General features: G+C 37.7%; 1 protein-coding gene across 2 annotated transcripts in view; it reads left to right on the top strand.

The window, feature by feature from the left end:
- The first annotated feature begins 630 nt into the window (after positions 1-630).
- ZDHHC13 (zinc finger DHHC-type palmitoyltransferase 13) overlaps positions 631-23,041 on the top strand; it is a 51,993-nt gene continuing 29,582 nt past the window's right edge. The window contains exons 1-5 of one of the 2 annotated variants that reach the window (XM_066364581.1): positions 631-769; positions 15,674-15,819; positions 18,788-18,910; positions 20,874-20,951; positions 22,116-22,260. In XM_066364581.1, coding sequence (XP_066220678.1) covers positions 743-769; positions 15,674-15,819; positions 18,788-18,910; positions 20,874-20,951; positions 22,116-22,260 — 519 coding nt within the window. In that variant the 5' untranslated portion in view covers positions 631-742. The remainder of the gene's footprint in view (positions 770-15,673; positions 15,820-18,787; positions 18,911-20,873; positions 20,952-22,115; positions 22,261-23,041) is intronic. The other variant, XM_066364586.1, reaches the window with a different exon arrangement.

Raw genomic sequence — 23,041 nt, 5'->3', positions numbered from 1 at the left:
GTACATAAGGAATAATCACAAAGACCGTGTTAGTGCTGGGCTAGAAAAACTGCCATCTTCTGGAGACTGAGTAGGAGAGCGCCACCGCACCACTGGAGCTCCCCAAGGGCAGGGACCAAGGCAGGGATCCTATCTTCATAGCTGTCCGTGGAGCTGAACAGAACTTAGATGCCAGCTCCTTCAGTATAGACCTTAAAGGGACATGGGAGTACAGGTGGGGTTCTCTTGCTCAGTCTTCCTCTGGCCTAAGCTGTATGGAACTCATCTATTTTATTTTGTATGAAGCAAACAGAACCCGATGGTGGAAGTGACTTGCCGACGATCGCAGAAGTGGAGAGGAGCAAATGATTTAATAGTTAACATTTGTTGATTCCTTCTTAGATGTCAAACATTAGCTGGGGGTGGGAGAACTTGACAGGTTAGGGCATGAAGGTGAAGAGGACACCTAACCTGGGCGACCAATGTCTTGATCTACAGCTTCAACTTCATGCGGTAGCAGGCTGAGGGCGGGGCCTCCAGCTTGAGGTTCCCCACCAGCCCCACGGGTGGCAAGAAAGTCCTGCCCCTCAGTCGGGGACTGATCAGGGATTGGCTCTCCCAGGGCCGACTGATGGCACCGGCGCGAGCCGCGGCTGTGGCGGAGGCGGGGCCGCGAGCAGGAAGTGGGATACAGGCGGCTGGAGGCGGGCTGGCGAGCGGACCGCACTCACCCCTCGGTGGAGTCGCCGCCGCCACTGGGCAGATGGAGGGGCCGGGTCTGGGCTCGCAGGTGAGTGCGGCCGGCGCTGCCTGGCCTGCGGGCCTGGACAGAGGCGGCGGCTGCGGGGAGACGAGGGCGTGGGTTGAGGACACTCCCAGAGGGACCTCCGGGGGCGGAGGGGCCTGGCCCGGGCAGGGGGAGGCCTGGAAACGCCGGGAATGATGCTGGGAGTTCTCTCTGAGGCGACCGGGAAGAGGAGGCCTGGACAGAGGATCGGGTGCCTTCGCCAACCCTCCAGACTCCTTCTGTGGGCCAGGGCCACCCCTGGGACCGGCACCCCTGGGACCGGCACCCCTGTGCCGGGCGAGGACCGCTGTGGGTCCTGGGAGGGGAGGATGGCGGTTCCTGGGAGTGGTGTCAGGTGACACACCTGAGTTGGACCAGCCCGTTTTGACCTTGGCCTGGAGTCTGCGGGTCTGGTGATTTCTTTTTTGGCCAAGACGCCTGGGCACCCGCCTTCGCCCCACCCTGCCCTGTTTTAGCTCTTGTGCCCACATCCTTGCTCACTCCTTGAAAGAATTCAGGATGTTCAGGCTGGAGAAAGGGGGGGAGGGAAAGGAGGTAGGGTGACAGCTAAATCCCAAAGGACTCTGTTCTGTGGGGGAGGTATTACCAGAAGCCTGATGTAGTTCCAAAGAACAGGACACGCTGGTGGGGAAGTTACATGTTAGCTCCAAGAGAACACGATTTTGTCCTTTTTATTTGTTTTTAATGGCCCCTTCCTAATGCCTAGGGTGGCACGTTGTAGCTGTTCATTTAATATTTGTTGACTAAATGAAGACTCTCCAGATTCAGCCAGTAAGTGTTTAGCATGTGCCAGGTGCTTATATGCATTATTCCAGGTTTGAAACAGCCTTAAGATGACATTATTTCAACAGATGAGAAAACTGAAGCTTTGTCTCCAGCTGGAGTGGTTTTCGTGGTGGATTTTCTGTCACTAGTGGGATTCAAGCAGTTTGAGACAATTGGAACACTTGGCCAAAAAATATAAATAAATAAAAGAAGTCTTTCCAATCTTGAGAGTATTTCTCAGGCTCCCCTCTTCCCTTCCTTATTTCAACGGCCTGATGTAGCTTTAAGTGGGGAACCAGACATGTGGGGAGTTGTCAAGGTATTCTTATTAGGTGTTCTTGGATTTGGACGGGAAAAAGAAGTTTGCAAGCTGACTGGATTTTACAAAAGGGTGTAGAATCTTCACATGGGAACTGTGTCTCATTTTTTTCCTCAGTGTTTCAAGAAAAAGTTGCTAAGAGGAACTCTCCTGTCTTAATTACTGCCACTTGGTTACAAAAGCCTTTAAGTGCTTCAAGGTCACTCCCTGATCCGAAGGGAAGTGAACCCAACCCCCCAGTTCCATGGCAGATGGAGACGGAGAGTGATTCAGAGGTTGAAATTAATGGGGCAAGGTAGAGACATCATTGTTGTTAATAATAATTGCCGTGAAGTTTTTCAATAATAGCATAAAGATTTTACTTATATGTGGTGCTGTACAGTTTGCAAAATATTTCCCCATTCTTGATCCCCACTGCAACCTTGTGAGGTGGGGAGGAATTATTATTTTGTTTTCAGAGATTAGACCTGTGGCTCAAAAATTAAAGTCACTTGTTAAAAGTCTAATAACTGCTAAGTAACAGAGCCTACTACGTATTAGGCACTGTTAGAGGTACTGGAGGTAAATCAGTGAACAAAGCAGAGGAAAGCATTCCTGCTCTGTTTGAATTTGGTTCTCTTGGTTCCAAATTCAGAGCTGATGGGTTTTTGCCAGAATTTGCCAATACAGGCATACCTTGCCTTATTGTGCTTCGCAGATATACTGAATACATAGAAATTGAAGGTAGGACCCTCCACTAACAAAAAGATTATGATTGATTGAAGGCTCAGATGATGGTTAGCATTTGTTAGCAATAAAGAATTTTTAAATTAAGGTATGTACATTGTCTTTTTTAGACATAATGCTATCGCACATTTAATAGACTACAGTATAGTGTAAACATAACTTTTTATATGCACTGGAAACCAAAAAGTTTGTGTGACTTGCTTTACTGAGGTACTGCTTAGTTTATTGTGGTGGACTGGACTTGAACCCCCAGGATCTCTAAGGTATACCTGTACCATGGGGCCCTCAGTTTCCTCTCTGACCTCATTTTATTACTTTCTTGCTTGCTCAATCAATCCCAGCCATACTGGCCTCAAGGCCTTTGTACTTACTGTTTGCTCTTTCTGGAATACTCTTTCCTTATATACATACCCACATGGCTTATTTCCCCACCTCTTTAAGGTCATGACAGAAATATCAACTTACTGTGGCAAGCCCTCCCTATTATCAGAATTACCAGCAACAGTCCCTGTTTTCCCTCCCTGTTTTATATTCTCAGCATTTAATTCCATTTAACATACTTCTTTGTCTTGTTTGTTGTCTCTTTCCTTCCACTGAATTAAGTGCTATGGGGACGGTGATGTTTATCTGTTGTGTTCTGTGCTGTGTGCCTAGCACTGGTGGATACTCTGTAAATAATTGTCCAATGAATGGACTTGGAAACTGAACTCTGGTACTTCTGTTAATGTCTTGAGAAAAATTTAAAGGTTATCTGTCAGATCTGTCTCTCTTTTTGTTTTATTTGATAACCTTACAGAACAGTGACCCTCATCAGAGTTTAAATATGGTTTTGTAGATTTTGGTTTTCTCTTTAAATTAATGCCCATTGTAACTTTAAAAGTATTTATTTATAATTTAGAAAAATAATGTGGTTCATGATATCATGAGAAATATATGATCTCTTATATGTAAAGATGCTCTTGTTTATTGCTATGTAACAAGTCACCCTAAAACATAGTGGTGAAAACCAGCTATTGCCAGGCTCAGGAATTTGGACAGGGCATAGCAGGGATGGTTTGTTTTTGCTCCACTGTATCTGGGGCCTCTGCTATAGAAAGACTCGTAAACTGGGATGACTCCATACCTGGGGCTGGTATCACCTGGTGTTGTCTTCAATCACATGTCTGGCAGTTGATGCTGACACAGCAGGGACACCTACATGTGGCCTGGGCCTCTGCACAGCATGCTGGCTGGGTTCCAAGAGTGTGCATCTCGAGATAGGAGGAAGCTGCCAGTTTCTAGGGACTGGGCCTGCAAACCAGCAGAGCATCACTTCTGTAGCATTTAGTAGTGAAGCATCACAGAGCTCCAATTTGAGAGGAAAGATGTAGACCCTCTCCTCTTGATGGAGAAGTATTAAAGAAGTTCAGGGCTTTGTTATAAAAAAATCACCACAGATATATTCGTAGCTCTCGTGTATAATTTTTATAATATCTTGTTATCCCCTGTGGAGTAGAGTATTCAGCTAGCTACATGTCTCTTTCTTGGTATCCTTTTATTTTTATCTTGTCTGTTGTGTTCACTGCCATATCCCTGTGTCTAGAGCAGTGCCTGGTACTTAATAGGCATTCAGTCAATCCCTGCTGAATGCATGAATGGATTCTAGTAGGAATTATGTCATATTCATCTGTTATCCCTAGTTACTTAGTACTGTGATTGGTTTGTAGTAGGCATTCTTTACATTTCCCTGATGAGTGAATAATGAAAACTCTGGAGTTTGCTGGCATCCTGAGAACTTGCTTAGTCTATTCTTTGACCTTAATACTGTAGTCCGCCATGTAGCAGTTAAGCCTCCACTACCAAAAAAGGATGTTTGTGCATGAAGTCTTTACCACTGCACGTCATTAGTGACTGTTGTAGCAATTCCTCTTAGAACCATGCAGCATGGAGGTGGAAGGAAATTTATAGCTATATTGACCTGTTCCTTCCATTTTACAAATATAGAAACTGAAGGGCATGTAATTAGCCACCATTGTACAGCCAACATGAAGTCTAAGACGTTGGTCTTGCTCTCAAGGAGTTTACATTTCAATGTGGTAAAAATGAAACAACTATAGAATGCCATAACAATTTTTTTTGATAACTAGAGAGTAATTTCTAAGGATATAGTATCATGACATAAACATTGCTTTAATCTTTGTGATGGGAATGTATGGTTGTTTTTCTTAAACATCTGTATGGGACTGTCCCCAGTCAAAGCTGACTTCCCCGCACGCAGGTCATCTCCTTTCTCACTTGTATGTAGCTCTTATGGAAAATTTTGGGAAGGAGTAAATCTGGAGCAAAGGAGATAACTTAGAGCTATGGTCTCTAAACTTTTTTGATTATGCACTCCTATCAATAAAGCAATTTTGAACTTGCACCCTTAGTGTAAAACCCTACTATAATGTGAAAAGTAGGATCCAAAGTTTTCATCTTTGTATACTATCACGCATTATGAGCGGAGTGGAATGATGAATGGAGCCTGCACTGTAAACTGGCTGGGAGCTCAGGGCTCTGGTGGCAGTCCAAGCGGTCCAGGTACTAACTGCAGTTTACTGTCATTTTTGAGCAATAGCTAACGCTGACTTATGCATTGTTGAGGATGATTCTCTGTTGTGTGGTTGGCTGGACCTTAAGCACCCCTCTGTTTGATGTATGTGAGGACTGGGGACAGGGGTCATTCACCAAGTTCATATTGTCATGGGGCATGTTAATGTAAAAGTTTGACAATATATTCATTAATTAATAGCTCAATATATACTCATGGTAAGGTTTTGAATTAAAATAGTAAATACAGGGGGTCCTCAGGTTACAACACAGTTCTGTTCCATGACAGTGACAACCCAAATTTTAGTGTAAGTCGAAACACACCCTAGCCTAAGTCATTTACCTATCCTAACACAGTTGTAAAATCATCATCTAGAACATAAAAAGCACACCTAAGCCACAGAAGAAGGAAAAGGACATAAATATACTTTACTGTATACTGTACTGTAGTAACAGAAAAAAAGACAAAAAGTGAGTGTAAAAAGAAATTCCTTACATCTTTTCCTGTGATTGGCTTGCACACTGGAAGAGGCATTGCAAGGCGGGAGAGAGTAACCTGTTGGAAGGCTGATGACTTCTTCTCTTCCAGAATCTTTCTATAGCATTGCAAGGCATCCATAACAGCTCTGTAGACCTTACTGAATCTGTCATCGATGGGGTCCCCATCCTCTACCAAAGAAAAACCTTCTGCCAAACCCTTGGCAGTAGTAAATCTTTTGGGTTCTGGGGTTTTTAATCTCCTTCACTCATAGGCGGCGTTACTGTATATTCTTCTGCCATGTGCAACCAAACTATTGTACAATAGTTCACCCACATAGTCCATAAGTATGACACTAATGGCATAAGCTGAAACACTCACGTCTCAATATTTTTAAGTTTTTATGGGAATGAGCATCATAAACTTGAAATGTCGTATGTTGAGACTCATAACCCGAGGATCCCCTGTTGTATAAATTTGCTTCAAATCAACCTCTTTGATAATTTTGAATGTTTTTAGAGAGGAGCTGGCTTTTTGTTAGAGCAGATTAGATTGTCTTTGTTTTTACTTCGGGTGACTAATGAAGAGTATCTGCTATGAGGAGAAGTGTCAGTTTGCCATATTCTTGTTTGTGTGTACTCATGCTATTATTATTGTCTCAGTCCACGGCTTCTTTGTGGTTTAACTCACTTGCTCGTTTGGGGGAGGGTAACTTAGTTAAAATGAGATGATAGAACTTGAAAATTACTTAATCTGATGTATACTGCAAGATGCTGAAGGCGCGCCCTGCTGTCAACCCCTCTGGGTGTGGGCCTTTTACGCTTTCCCAGGTTACCGTGCTTACAGACTTCTTGATAAAGTGAGGCTGTCAGTGCTAAAATTAGGAAAGCTGAAAAAAGCCAAATTTATAATTTTTTGTGTGGCTTTTCCATAAAAAAAGAAAAGGCCAGAGGCATTGTAATAGAATAGAAGTTCAACATTATTTCTCATCATCTAATGGGTCACTGCTCATACAGCCTCGAGAGCACTTGCCTCACTTTGGAGAACATGAACTCTGAAAGCAGGCTTTGAGTTTATATAATTATTTTAGGTTTTATTCTGATCTGGATTTAGGCTTAAATAAATAAATAAATAAATGACCTGAACAGAAGGTACCTTCTGTTCTCTAGTCTTTACCGCCCATTTTTGCCATTTAATTGCATATTGCCTTCTGCTGTCACTTGACTGTCTCTGACGTAGCTGCCCTGTCAGACTTAAACTCCTGGAGGATAGATACCCATGTCTTTTGTGCCCTTAGCATGACGCTTTGTGCATCATAAATACATAGTAATTAATAGCTGAATAAATAAATACTCTTAATTGTGCGTATTCTTTACATTGAAATGTGTAATCCTCCCTAACTTTCTATATGAAAATGAAGCTGAAGTCCTTATTGCCTTAAGGCATTATTAGAGGGAACAAATTTGCACCTATAGAATGAGTCAATTTTCTGTGATGAAAAAGCTGTGTGTGTGTGTGTGTGTATATATATATGTATATATAAAATAAACAAAGGGTTACCTGACCTGTGGTGGCGCAGTGTATAAAGCGTTGACCTGGAATGCTGAGGTTGCCAGTTTGAAACCCCGGGTTTGCCAAGTCAAGGCACATAGGAGAAGCAACTACTAGGAGTTGATTCTTCCTGCTCTTCCTGCCCCCTCCAAATCAATAAATATATATATTTTTAAATGGCTTAGCCTGACCAGGTGGTCACTCATTGGATAGAGTGTTGGCCTGGGACATTGAGGACCCAGGTTCGAAACCCTGAGGTCTCTGGCTTGAGTCCAAGGTTACTGGCTTGGCTGGAGCCCCCGGTCAAGGCACATGAGAAAGCAATCAATGAACAACTAAGGTACCACACCGAAGAATTGATGCTTCTCATCTCCATCCCTTCCTGCCTGCCTGTCCCTCTCTGTCCCTCTCTCACTTAAAAAAAAGGGTTAATTTTCCTAACTCTTTCCTACAAATGGAAACAGATACATAATCCACTAGAAGAACAGTAGACTGAAAAGGCAGTTCACCAAAGAGAAAATATGAGAGCCAGTCAACATAACAAACTTAGATTTAGCAAGTAGGGTCATGCAAATGAAAAACAAGATATTTTTGACCATCGGATTGACAAGATTATAAAAAAGACTGATAATATTCAGTTATGGGGAGATTTATAAGAAAAAGGACCACGTGTATGTGCTTTTGGGAGTGTGAATTGGGGAAGGTAATTGGTTAGTATCTATTTATATTTAAAATGAATATATTTTTTGACCCAACAGTCCTACTTTGGGAAATCAATTCTGTTATACAATATGTTAATTATAGAATTATTTCTAGAAGTGAAGACTGAAATCAACCTACATCTCTTTCTTAACAACAGAGAAATGGTTGAATAAATTATGCTAAATCTGTGCAATGGGATAATGGTCAACTATTACTGACCAGCAAAACTGTACATGGTACATTATTAGGTGAGATGAGCAAGTTGATGTACACGATTCTATTGTTTTTCTTTTTAAAATAAATATAAGAAGAAAATGATAAAAACCTAGGTATTTATATACTATATAATGTTATATATGTTAGAGTACATACATAATGAGGCAGGATACACCAAACTGTTAATAATAGTATGTCTGGCGATGTAAGATTGAAATGGAAAGTCTTTTGTTAACCTTTTATTCACTTTTGTATTGATAGATTTTAAAATGACTGTTAATCATATTATGCTGTCTAAAATGAGGTTATATGAAAAGTAGACTGATTTCTCTGTCAATTTTAGCTACATTTGCTATTTATTGATATTCCAGAAATTCTGAGTATAGTTCAACTCTTATTTTTTACCCCCTGTCATTTTCCAATTGGATATTATTATAATTACTATCATAGTGAAAAGAATCCTAAAGTAATATTCTTATTTATGTTTTTTTTTGTTTGTTTGTTTGTTTTTTGTTTTTTTTTTACAGGGACAGAGAGAGAGCCAGATAGAGGGATAGAAAGGGACAGACAGACAGGAACAGAGAGAGATGAGAAGCATCAATCATCAGTTTTTCGTTGCGACACCGTAGTTGCTCATTGATTGCCTTCTCATATGTGCCATGACTGCGGGCCTTCAGCAGACCGAGTAACCCCCGGCTCGAGCCAGTGACCCTGGGTCCATGCTAGTGAGCTTTTTGCTCAAGCCAGATGAGCCCGCACTCAAGCTGACAACCCCAGGGTCTCGAACCTGGGTCCTTCCTCATCCCAGTTTGACGCTCTATCCACTGCGCCACCATCTGGTCAGGCCTTATTTAAGTTTTAATTTAACAACCTATATGTTTAGTTTTCACTATGTGTGAGTGTGTTTTGTGTGTATGTGTGTAAGATTAGAGTGTCAAGTGCTAAGGTTGAATTTACCAGGTAAGTCAGGATGCCTTTTCAAAAGAGCAGTTGCAGTTCTGATTCTGGGTAAAATGGAGTTAGCAGCGCAATCCACCCTGTTTATTGCACTGAATGCATTGGGCAGAATGCAAGTAGCAGCTATGTAAGAATTCTGAAAAGTAAAATTGTAGCAGGTAAATTCAGAGAAAAGACCAGAATTCAAAACCCCACTGAATCAGAAGCTAATTTACCTTTTTTTTCCATCTGTATCCCTTTCCTTCCCCTTCTCTCCTCTTCTCCCTTGACTTGGACCCTGGACTTGGTCCCTGGAATGAGCAGCAGTGCATAACGAGAGCGCTCCAGGAGAAGCTCTCTAGGTCAAGTTCAAAGAGCAGGAAAGGCCTTGCAGCCCAAGCACCTGAAACTCAGAGGGAGAACTTCCTCTCTGAACAGAGGAGTTGTAGTTCCAAGACAGTTGTTCTTAGAAGTGACATCAAAAGCATGATCAATAAAAGGAAAAAAAATTGATAAATTGGACTTCATCAAAATTAAAATGTTTTGCTCTATAAAAAAGACTTTTAAGAAATTGGAAAATAAGCTGCTGGAGATAATATTTGCAAACCACATACTGACATAAAACTGTTATCTAGAATATATACTGTGAAGAACTCTTAAAAACTTTAAGAAAACAAATAGCCCAATTAAAAAATGGGTAAGAGACTTGAAAAATTCACCAGAAAGATATACAGATGGCAAATAGGTACAGGAAAAGATGCTCAACCTCATTAGCCTCTGGAGATATGGAATGCAAATGAGGACCATGATGAGATACTGCTACATATCTGTACTACCTACCATACTAAGTGCCTGAGAGGATGCAGAGCAGGTAAACTCTCCTGTTGCTAGTGGCAATGCCAAGTGGTACAGCCACTCTGGAAAATAGTTTGGCAATTTTTTATAAACTTAACATATACTTACCAGATGGCCAAGCAATCTCCCTCTTAGAGAAACAAAAACATATTCACACAAAAGCTGGTACATGAATGTTTATAGCAGGTCTGTTTATGATTGCTGAAAGCTGGAAGCAACCCAGTTGGTTGTTTGAATGGATAAACTGTGATACAATCTTGCCATGGAGTACTATACAGTAGGGAAGGAACTATTAATAATATGCAGCAACTTGATTGAGTTTCAGAAGCATTATGCTGAGTGAAAGAAGCCAGTCTTAGAAGATTGTGTTCTTTATAATTCCATTGGATGACGTTCTGGGAAAGATACAACTAGTGATGAATGACTGTCAGTGGTTGCCAGGAGGTATGGAGGAGGCTGTGACTACAAAGGAGTATCACAAGAGAGTTTTTTGAGGTTTTGGAACTGGTTTTTATCCTGTCTGTGGTGGTGGTTACACAACTCTGTACATGTGTTAAAATTTATAGAACTATATACCAAAAAGTTTTTTACTGTAAGGTAACTTTAAAAGAAAAAGCATTTGTGTTTTCTAATAACCTGTTGAGTGGTAGTAAGCTTATTTTGGTAAAACTATCATTTCTTTTTTTTCTTTTTGGTATTTTTCTGAAGTGAGAAGCAGAGAGGCACAAAGACAGACTCCCACATGTGCCCAGCCGGGATTCACCTGGCAAGCCCACTAGGGGGTGATGCTCTGCCCATCTGGGGTGTTGCTCTGTTGCGACTGGAGCCATTCTAGCACCTGAGGCAGAGGCCATGGAGCCATTCTCAGCACCTGGGCCAACTTTGCTCCAGTGGAGCTGTGTCTGTAGGAGGGGAAGAGAGAGACAGAGAGGAAGGAGAAGGGGAAAGGTGGAGAAGCAGATGGTCGCTTCTCTGTGCCCTGGCTGGAAATAATCGAACCCGGGACTTCCGCAGACCGGGCTGAAACTCTACCACCAGTGAGCCAACCGGCCAGGGCTAAAACTATCATTTCTTAAACTCCCCCCCCCCTTTTTTTGGAGCTCCTGAAGAATTGACTTAAGCACATTACATCAGATATTTTCAGTTTTCTATTCTTAATGTGTTTGCATCCTTTGAGATTTTTTTTTTTAATTAAACAGTGGAAGTTCAGAGATATAGGTCTGGTGCATGAGATGGGTGAAAGCTAGTTAACAACTTTATGATAAAGAGCAAGACCAGATTATAAAATAAGCCAGTTTTGATTTCTAGGAATGGTTTGCTAGATAGTTAATGTGACTTTCCCCCTGAATGCAACTGAAAATGCAGGATTCAGTATAAAATAATTTTAAATATTTCAAAATAATTTTTGATGTCACTGTAAATTTTTCAAAAAATTCCTTAGGTTCTATGTATATACTTATTTGACAGCAAATAAAAATTAATTTGCTTCATTTCTAATCTGTATGCATTTTATTTCTTTTCCTTGACTACTCTGTCTAGGTCTTTAGTACATTGTTGATTAGAAGTGGTGGCAGTGAGCATCACTGCTTTTTTTCAATCTTTAAAGTATTCATTCTTTTACTATTAAGTGTGTGGTAGATGTAGATGCCTTATAAATTCTCTTCATCAAGTTGAAAAAGTGCCCTTCTTTTCCTTGTGTGTCAAGAATTTTTATCATAGATGAGTATTGAATTTTGTTAAATGACTTATTCTACTGAAGTAAGATTTTTTTTTTAATTTAAACAATTAAATTTAACAGGGTGATATTGGTCAATCAGAGTACATAGATTTAGAGAAAACATCTCCACATCCTTTGGACAGTTGATTATGTTGTATACCCATCACCCAAAGTCAAATCATCTTCTCTCACCCTATATTTTGTTTCTCTTTAAGCCCCTCCTCTTCCCCCCATCCTCCTCCCTCTCCACCCTTCCCTTCCCCCTGGTAACCACTGCACCCCTGTCTTTGTCCATGAGACTCAATTTTGTGTCTCACCTATGTATGGTATCATACAGTTCTTAGCTTTCTCAGATTTATGAAGTAAGAATTTTTTCCCTTTATTCTGTTACTATGATAAATTACATTTATTTATTTAGAAACATTGCTTGATTTTAATATTAATATATATTGTTCTTTTATCTATTACTGAATATGATTTGCTATTATTTTGTTTAGGCTCTTTACATATGTTTATGAGGGCTATTGGGTCTATAGTTTTCTTTACCCGTAATATGTGTTGGTTTTAGTATTGGAATAATGCTGTCTCCTAAAATGAGCTGGAAGGTATTCCTTCGATTTCCGAAGGAGTTAGTATCATTTCTTCCTTAAGTGTTGTTACCAAGTTTGTCAGTTAAAATTTATGTGGGCCTGGAGCTTTTTTGTGTTTTTAATGGGAAGTTGTAAAATTCAATTTTTTTAATGGAGTGCTGCTTATATGTCTTTTGAGGTATTTGTGCATTTCATATAAGTTTTTGAATTTAGCCTAACCTGAGGTGGCACAGTGGATAGAACGTTGACCTGGGGTGCTGAGGTCGCCAGTTCAAAACCACGGGCTTGCCTGATCTAGGCACATACGGGAAGAGTTGATGCCTCCTGCTCCTCCCTCTCCCCCTGCCCCTTTCTCTTTCTCTCTCTCTCAAAAAGAAAAAAAAAGTTGTTGAATTTATTGATATAAAGATTTCACAGTATTGCCTTATTTATAGACACATTCTTTAATAAGTGTCTAGAATCTTATAGATTGATGTTGCCTTTTTTAAACCTGGTATTTATCATTGATGTCTTCTTTTTTCTTGGTCATTCTGTCTAGAGGTTTACCAATTTTATTGATTTATTCTTTCTCCAAAAACAGCTTTTGGTTTCAGTGATTTTTCTGCATTGTTTTTCTTTTGTAGTTCATGGAATTTTTTTCTAGCATTATTGTTTCCTTCATTCTGTCACTTTGGGTTTAATTTTCTTTCTCTGGATTCTTAAGGTGAAAGCTTAGATCATTTATTTTAGACTCTTTTTTTTTCGTGTTGTAAGCATTTAAAGCTAAAAATTCACTCTAAACACTGCTTAGGCAGCATCCTGCACACTTAGACATGTTGTTAATGTTCATTCAGTTTAAAATATTTTCTAGTTTTTTTATAGTTTTATTTAGACAATTTTAACGGGGTGACATTGGTTAACTAGAGCACATAGATTTAGAGAAAACATCTCTAGATCATTTTGACATTTGATTATGTTGTATACCCATCACCCAAAATCAAATCGTCCTCTGTCACCCTTCATTTGGTTTTCTTTATGTCCCTCCCTTTAATTTTTTTTTGTTTTTTTTTCTCCTATGACCTATGTGTTATTTAGAATTGTGTTGCTTAGTTTCCAAATATTTGGGAATTTCTTACATATCCTTTGGTTATTGCTTTCTGATTTAATTACAATGTGGTCAGAGAACATACTCTGTGTGAATTCAATCTATTTAAGTTTGTTTTATGGCCCAATATGTCGTCTGTATATGAAAAAATCTTTTTTGGTGGAGTCTTATCAAAATGTCAGTTATATCAAGTTGATAGATGGTGTTCTTTAAGTCTCTCCTTTTCTGATTCCTACCATTCTCTCTATCCAATATGGTTTCCTCTTTGCTTGTTCTATCAGTTAATGAAAGAAGTGTTGAAATATACAGCTATAATTGTGAATCTTCTGTTTTTCTTTTTAGGTCCATCAGTTTTTGCTTCTTGAATTTTTTTTAATTGAATTTATTGGGGTAGCACTGGTTAACAAAATTATACAAGTTTCAGGTGCCCAATTCAACAACACCTCATCTGCACACTGTATTGTGTGTTCACCCTCCGAGTCTTCATCCATCACCATTTATTCCCCCTACTGTCCTCCATTCCCCCATCACCATACTGTTGTCCATGTTCATCAGTTTTTTTCTCCTTTTTTGCTCAATCCTGTTATACCCCTTACTCACCCTCCTCCCTAACAGGCGTCAGCGTGCTCTCTATGAGTCTGTCTCTATTTTGCTTGTTAGATCATTTTGTTTATTAGATTCCACATATGAGTGAAATTATAGCTACTACATTCCTTATGCTCAAAATTTTTACATAGAATACTTTTTTCTATCCTTTTACTTTTAACATATGATATTTATATTTAAAGTGAGTTTATTATAGACAACATGTAGTTTTTAAACGAATCTAACAATCTTTGTCTCATTTTTTTAAAGACCATGTACAGGTGTAAAGATATCATCTTGTATGTTTTTCTTTTTCTTTTCTGTTCTTTGTTCATTTTTTCCTACTTTTTCTTATCTTTTTTATATGCCTATTTTATCTCTGCTATTAGCCTATTGCTTATGCTTCTTTTATTTATTTAGAAGTTGCTGTTGGGTTAACATTATATGCTTTAGTGTAGCACTGTCTACCTGCAAATACTATTATAACATCTCTTACAACAGTATGCTTCATTTTCTCTACTATCATCAGGAAATTTGAAAATGAGAAAAAGTCTGTTATGTTTACCCACATAATTATGCATATTTATCCATGTAGTCTGGCACTCTTTATTCCTTTGTTTTGATTCAGATTTCTGTATGCTGTTACTTTCCTTTACCCCGAAGGACTGACTTCTTTTATCTTTTCTTGTAGTATAAATTTGTTAAGTTCTTTGAAATTATTGTATTTCCGTCTTCTGGCTTTACTCTTACTATCGAGAAGTCTGTCCTAATCTTTGTTCCTTGAACATAATATGTGTTTTTCCTTAGACTGCTATTGATATTATCTCTGTATTTTTGTGTTTAAGTTATGTGATCATGATATGCTTTGGTATAAGAATTTGAGGTTTATCTTGCTTGGTATTTTTAACTTCTAGGAGTTATGAGTTTATAGTTTTCATCAAATTTGTAAGATTTTTGGCTATTGTTTAATCAAATAATTAAAAATATCACTTCCTCGTCTCCTGGGACTCAAGTTATACATATTCAAGAACTTGATTCACTGAGGATTATCTTGAGGCCGTGTCTGCCACAGCTACCAAAGCAGAGGCCTGGATGACTGGTGACCATGCAGTAGATAGAGAGTTGACTCTGAGAGCTGAGGTTGCTGATGAAAAACCCAAAGTGCCCTGTTCAAAACCTGAGGTCTCTGGCTTGAGATCTGGTTGCCAGCTTGAGTGCAGGGTGGCAGGCTTGAGCATGGGGTCATCAACATGATCCCGAGGTCACTGGTCTGATCCCCGGTCAAGGCGCATAAGAGAAGCAATCAATGCACAACTAAGTGGAACAATGAGTTGATGCTTCTCTCTTTCACTCCCTCTCTCTCTCCTTTCCTGTGTCTTTCACCCTTCCTCTCTCTCTCTCTCTCAAAAAAAAAAAAATCAAAGTAGAGTCCTGGCTACCTTTATATCAATAGCCATGCCCTTCCACCTACTATAAGTACACTGCTCACAAAAATTAGGGGATATTTTATCGCTTCATATGAAAATCACTTTATATATGAAGATTTATCTGTGCCTTTGTAGATGACCTTTTTTATGATAAAACATACATATAATTTGGAGTTTTCTAATATTAAGCATCTAGTCCTAGTGAAGAGAATTAAGTTGGAAATCTTTCCTTCGATACAACTCTAAGACTCAAAAAATTTCTAACTTAATAACATAGCCATTGTTGGTAGTAGCACTTTTTTGTTAAGTGGTTGAATGTGACATTAATTCTCTTACTGTGCTTTTTCAAATCACTCCCACTCTCCAGTGCAGGAATGACAGCCATGGCCCCCACCCTCCAGGACTTTGTCGACACGGAGTCTGTGCACATGAAAACAAAGAACTTGCCAAGGCAAAAGAAGCTCTTCCTCTTATAGAGGACTCTAGTAACTGTGACATTGTAAAAGCTACTCAGTAAGTCTTCCCAGTTTTTTGCTTTAGCCTTATGTTCTGTTGAATTATAATAATGCAAGTGCATTCATGCCTCTCCAGTGTAAACCCAACTCACTTCCTAGTCTAGTGCCAGGATGTCCGTCATACCAGCATTAGAGCACTTACCACAGAGCACCATAGCTGTTTGTCGCCAGTCTCTTTCATGAAATTGTGAGCAGCTACTTAGAAAAGCTATCTCTTTCATCTTTGTAGCCCCTCTGCTTTTGCACAGTTACCTCTTATATTAGGTGCCCAGGAAATACTTCTTGAGTCAATGAATGATTTTAAGTGACACTAAAACTAGATTCTGAGTTTGAAACACAAATCTGAGTCTTTTATACTACAACCTAAATATGTAGGTGGGATGGAAAAATCTCAATTCACACATTTATGGATATTTTAAATACTTATTTATTGAGTTCTATGTACCTATTGTGCTGAGTGCTCTAGAAAAAAGTAAGTGAAGTAGAAATAGGTTTTCTGACCACTTGAAACATATAGTTGATTGTTTTGCTTGCACCAAAGTGAAAATATGTTTTGAAAATTTTCCCTCAAGATCTTCAAATGTGGGTATTTGTGTTAAATCATTTCCAATATTCTTACCCTCGTGAGTCTCATTGATTATTAACATCCACCCACCTCTTGCCATTGAATATATTTTGAAATATTTTAACTATTGAGTTTTATTGATTTGTAATCCATTTTCTTAATAATCAAATATAAATCTGATCATCAGAGCTTCTAATCAGTGTGAAAGGAACTGTTACCACACTAATTTGATACTATTTTTGTCAAAAGCAAGGGGTCAGGAACCTTTTTGGCTGAGAGAGCCATGAATGCCACATATTTTAAAATGTAATTCTGTGAGAGCCATACAACAATTGTGTATGTTACGCATTATCCAATAAAAATTTGTTGTTGTCTCGGAGGATAGCTGTGATTGGCTCCAGCTACCCGCAACCATGAACATGAGCGGTAGGAAATGAATGGATTGTAATACATGAGAATGTTTTATATTTTTAACATTATTTTTTTAATTACAGATTTATATGTGAGCCAGATGCAGCCATCAAAAGAGCCACATCTGGCTCGCGAGCCATAGGTTCCTGACCCCTGAGTTAGCCTGTTGGAACTTAACATAGACTGATGTATTATTTATGTTAATTAAAAAATAATTGACAGTGATTTGGATATTCTGATTATTAACTTATATGATTTCTAGAGGCCCTGGGAACCACACTTTAGGTGAATATTATTTGATATTGTTTATATTATTATGTTTATATGAAGGTCAGCATGTTCTTAAGGTAAATACTTGCTTTAATTAGAATGGAAATGTTTAAATGTTTCTCTGCTACTGCTAAAGTTCTATAAGATAAATGTGAACAATTAGGCTACACTCACAGGAAATTAAAAGCTCACATTTTATATCTTTTTCTAAAAATTCCTTTGAGGTCTTAGACCTTAAATGATATGGGAAGATCTTTAGGTAGATTTGGAAAGGCAAAATCCAGGATATATATGTATGTTTGTATATATTTTCTAAACCACAAAAATTTGCATTAGGGTATACTCTTATATTTCTCACATAAAGAGAATATTTCTTTTCCAGTAGAATGTTAAAGTTGAAATTTAAAAGATGAAAAATATAAATATATATATATCATTATCAACAACTTATTAATATTTTCATTTAGCATTGTCAGATGGTTATACATTTCTTAAAAATGCCATAAAGATAGACAGATAGAGACACACACACATTTTGGTGAGGCAGAAATGATTTAATTTTATAGTATGGGAAACAGGTCTATGATTTGGTTTGATTTTGACCCTTGAGGGCCTATTGAAACTTTCAGATCTCTAAATAGGCATAAGTCTCAAAGAAAGTGCTAATTGGTCAATTGGGACTTAATAGTTCCTATTGAAAATAAATATTGCTAATGAATTATTTTAAAGGTTATAACATTAAAAAGAGATATTTCTCGCCTGTTTCTCATTCTGATAGTTAACTAAATAACTCTCTTAAATATTCCTCAACTCCATCCCTCTTTTCCCTTCCTATTGCCTCTCTCCCTCTAGGCTCTCATTGCTTCTCACCTATATTTATTGCTAGAGCTTCTAACCTGGTATCTCAGTCTGCCCCCCACCCCCTTCAAAGTAGTTTCCACATTGCCACTAATTGATCTTTCTTAAAGCTCAGCCTTAATGCTTCCCTCTTTAAAACTTCCAGTGGGTACCCTCTGAGTGATAGATGAAGTATGAACTTCAAAGCATAGCAGAGAAGGCCCGTGCAGTTTTTTCCTATTTCTTCTAGCCTCATCTCTTGCGATTCTTTCTTTTGCTTTATCCTTCCTCAGTTAAATTGCTTATATTTCTCTGAACTCCTATGCAGGTTCACATCTCTGATTTTTGCACATGCTGTTCCCTCTGCCTGAAATGCCCTCCCTTCAGTATACAAACATAGTTCATGTACCCTGTTACATCCCCTTGAGGACATCTGAGCACTTCTTCCTTTGCTATACCTTATATACTATGTTTATATTTTATTGTTGAATTTATCTCATTCCAAGTTTTAGTCTCTTTCCCTAATTTTGAGGTCATTGCATAGGCTTGGTTTGATTCAGGATAGGATTATATTCAGGAATCAGCACCATACATTTCTGGCACATAGTGGAGGATTAAATGAAATTTATTGAAGGAGGGCAAATGTGAATGTTAAAGTTTATTTTAGAAAATCAAGTTCTATTCTAATGGATTAATCTGATCAGTTAGTAAATCTGCTTTACTTTTGTTGTTTGGCTTTATAATATGGCCTCTTTGTGTATATCTTTGTTAATATATTTCTGTGTTGACTAAAAGATTGGATAAAGACATGGCAAAAGGAAGGGATTTGATATTTGAAATAATTTTAATGGTATAAACTATGTTCTTTATTTTTTTATTTGAGATATGGGATTTTTGAACGATGTAAAGAGTTGGTGGAAGCCGGATATGATGTCAGGCAACCAGACAAAGAAAATGTGTCCCTCCTTCACTGGGCTGCCATTAACAACAGGCTGGATCTTGTAAGGTAAGATGGGGTATATGTTTAGTAACTGTATATTTATGATTCTAGATCTCCTTCATTTGTCTTTTCCTTCACCACAGTCACCGTGTTTCCCCATGTAGAAGACAATCCCATGTATAAAGCACACCTTAATTTAGGGGCCCGAAATTTGAAAAAAATGTATTGCATAAAGTTATTGAACTCAAGTTCTATTCATCATAAAATTCATACAACTCCTCATCACTGTCAAAACTCCCATCTATTAGCTTGTCCTCACCTGTGTCTGATGATGAATCACTGTCTTCAACAATGAGTGCAAAAACAAGCGCAAAAAAGCAGGAAATGCAAGTAAAAAAATCTACAACCACTTTATAAGATGCACCCAGTTTTTAGACCCCAAATTTTTCTGGGGGGAAAATGCGTCTTATACATGGGGAAATACAGTTTGAATGTTGGACTATCTGTAGTCCTTTATTGAAAATTAATCCCTGAAACTCTGTGCTGCACACATCAGTTACCAGAACGACACAAAGGACCTTGGACATCAACCAGCCCAGGAGTGTCATTGGCCCAAAAGGAAAGAGATAAAGCCTCTGGGCCCATCGTAAAGATCAAGTCCAGGCAATGAAATTGAATGTTTTTTGAAAAGAAAAAGGTTAAGATAAACTTTCTCAGGATAGAACAGAAAGTTTCATGTAGGTTAGAAGAAACATTGAAATATCTTACATTGTAGTAATGCCAGGAGGACTGGGTGGGTAGGGGATAATTTAACCTTTTTTAAAAATACTAAATATGAAATATGCATTTAAGTAGGCATGTGTCAGATTGTAGAGAATATTTTTTCATAAAGCTCTAGTGCTCACTCATTGTTTTTTGTTTCTTTTATATCTTAGCGTGTAAAATGTATGTATGTGAATATGTATTATTTGTATCATACATAGTTTAAGTCCTTGAGGTTTAAGAAAATAAAACAATACTAAAATTTAAAATAAACACTCAGACAGGCAAACCCCTTTTTGATTATATGATATATGAAGCACAACTTTGAAATAATGAAATTAATTCTTGTAAACCACAGAAGAAAATAAATACCTTATTAGCAGGGGTAGTCAACCTTTTTATACCTACCGCCCACTTTTGTATCTCTGATAGTACTAATATTTTCTAACCGCCCACTGGTTTCACAGTAATAGTGATTTATAAAGTAGGGAAGTAACTTTACTTTATAAAATTTATAAAGCAGAGTTACAGCAAGTTAAAAGCATATAATAATAATTACTTACCAAGTATTCTGTTGGATTTTTGCTAAGTTTGGCAGAATAAATCTTTAAAAAACAACTTACCATAGTTAAATTTATCTTTTTATTTATACTTTGGTTGCTCCGCTACCGTCCACCATGAAAGCTGGAACGCCCACTAATGCATGGTAGGGACCAGGTTGACTACCACTGCCTTATAGAGTCACTCATACAGTGTATCATATCTGTCCCCGCCAAAAATAGAGAGCAAAACACTCAAATTATCTGGCTTTTCTGGAAGGATTTCAAATTAATTTTTAATTCTTTTAGAATTCATTCCCATATGGTAAGCCTAATTTTAAACTATACTGTATAAATGGACATAATTTCACCTTTTTTCTTGCAAGTTAAGTAGAGTGTGTGATCCTAAACCTTTTGAATATAAACCATTTTAAGAGTGTTGTGGTAATTAGAATATGCAGAGTAATTATCACGTGCTTGGTATGTGAGTTGTAATAAAATGCTCATGATAGCAGTAGTTGTTACTTATATGCTATGAATATTTCACTAGGGTTCTGTTTGATGGTGTTGTACAAATCTTCAGACTTATGTAAATCTGAGTGTTTATAGGGAGTGTTTTTATTATAGTTTCTGTTTTCTAATACATTTATTAAGAAAAGTTAATGTGTTTTTTTTCTCAGCATGAATTTTAAGTTTTAAATCTAATTTTTATCTATGTTTTTAAATAGGTTTTATATTTCAAAAGGTGCTGTGGTAGATCAGTTGGGTGGAGACTTAAATTCAACTCCTCTTCACTGGGCCATCAGGTAAAGGTTTCCTGTATGCTGAGATTGCTATTCAGGGTCAAGTGACTTGTTTATTTTTTGAACGTTAATGATTAGCATTTCCCAATAGAATTTTCTGTGAGATAGAAATGTTTTATTCTATGCTATTTAATGTGGTAGCCACTAGCCATATGTGAAATGAGGCTAATGTAACTAAGGACTTGAATTTTAAATTGTACTTAATTTTAACTTACTTGAACTTAAATAGCTACATATGGCTAATAACCCCCATATTGGAAACTGCAGTTACAGACCATTTGAAAGACGTTTTCTTCCCCCTTCATGGAAAAAATTAAAATACATAAATAAATAAATACAGCTTTAAAGAGTTTCCAAAGACAAGTGTTTTGTGTTTAAATTAAGACTCTACTGTGGTGCTCAAAGTGATATGTGTCTTATACTTTAAATAAATCTTTTATATTTGATCAAATGGATAAAATATAGTTCAGTGAACTATAAATTCAATCAGTTCTTTTCTCTGGTTTGTAGTAGCCATGTGAAGCTGAAGTTAATAAGTGCCTATCTTGCTATTTAACAATTTCTTAATTTTTCATTTTAACTCCATTCTCTGTGCTTGGTGGGATTGACATGAACCTGAAACTAACGTGAATAATTGTTCATTTAAGACAAGGAATTGAGTCTTGTCTCCATAGCCAAGACTTTTGAAGAATTTAGGGTTAACTCATCCCTTTTAAGCTACTGAGGTACAGTGCTTTATGTGGAAATGAGCCGTATTCAAGTGTAAAAATATCTAGTTCCTAAGCATAATATTATCACAGTATAACTGCAGTCTGAATGTTATATCGCAGCATATCTGGCTCATGATTATTTTAAAGTAGCAACAGTGAAGTCTAAGTGGTTTTAAAGTTTACATTTTAATATCAGTCTTATAAAGTTAGTTATAGATGGTAGCAACATAGGGTATAAGGTAGATTGGGAGGCTATTAAGGTTATTACCTGCACTCGAGAAGGGCGGTCCAGATCCAAGTTTGGAGCATCTAAGTAAAAGACATTTAGAGAATCTCCAGAGTTTTAAAATTTTACTAACTAACCCTTCATGTCTTAGGGATATCAATTTCTCTCTGAATTTTATTTTCCTGCATGCTACAGAATACAGTATAATTACTGTATTTACTCTACTTACAGACAAGGGCATCTCCCTATGGTCATATTATTACTACAGTGTGGTGCAGACCCCACTCTCATCGATGGAGAAGGATTCAGCAGCATCCACCTGGCAGTATTATTTCAACACATGCCCATTATAGCATATCTCATCTCAAAGGGACAGGTATATTTTGAAATATATCTTATACTCCAGCTATTGCAAATCTGAAGAGATTAGGGTGATGATTAGTAGTCTGTTCTCATTTTTAAAGTAGAAGTTATAGGTACCCAGATATTCAAATATTAGTCTCAGTAAGTCTTAATACTTGTTTCTAGCTTCACTGGAGCAAAAAGGACAGGTCATTTAGCTCAGTAACATATAATAGATGTTTCTGAAACTTGTAAGCCTGTAATATTTTGCCTTATGACCTTGGCAATTTGAGAGATTTTAAAAAACATGACTTCAAAGCCTTTATTTTTCTTCTGTAGATTTAACCCATCATTGCTCTCATTGTTTCAGCCTAAATGGGAGACCAATTTGAATGTATGCTTCTTATTGTTCTCTGAAGTAATTCCATGAAAAATGATTTGCCTTAAGAGGCATCTATTTATGGCGCAGGTTAAATTACAGGTTATTGGCAGAGTTTCACTGTCAGCTATATTTGTCTGGGATATGCTTTCTCTTAGCAGAGTAATTTATATGTTAGCAGACTTGCCTATAACAGGTATGGAAACATGTTTAAATAAGCACTTTCTCTCAGCCTTAGCCAATTGAAGTAGAATAATTATAACCTCCTGTGGCTCACTTTGGAAAGATGTTTGAGGAGGAGTCCTTTCTGCTTCTCTGGGTTCCTTCCCACGTTGTATTCCTCTGAGGCCCTTGAAACTCATTTTTTTTTTTTTAGGTTGGTTGGAATCATTAATTATATACCTTGAACCTGGACCATTTTATGAAAGGGATATAT

This window comes from Saccopteryx leptura, chromosome 1 (assembly GCF_036850995.1).
Source record: "Saccopteryx leptura isolate mSacLep1 chromosome 1, mSacLep1_pri_phased_curated, whole genome shotgun sequence".
Classification (NCBI taxonomy): domain Eukaryota; kingdom Metazoa; phylum Chordata; class Mammalia; order Chiroptera; family Emballonuridae; genus Saccopteryx; species Saccopteryx leptura.
Note: the sequence above shows the minus strand (reverse complement) of the source record. Positions and strands in the feature narration are given on the sequence as shown.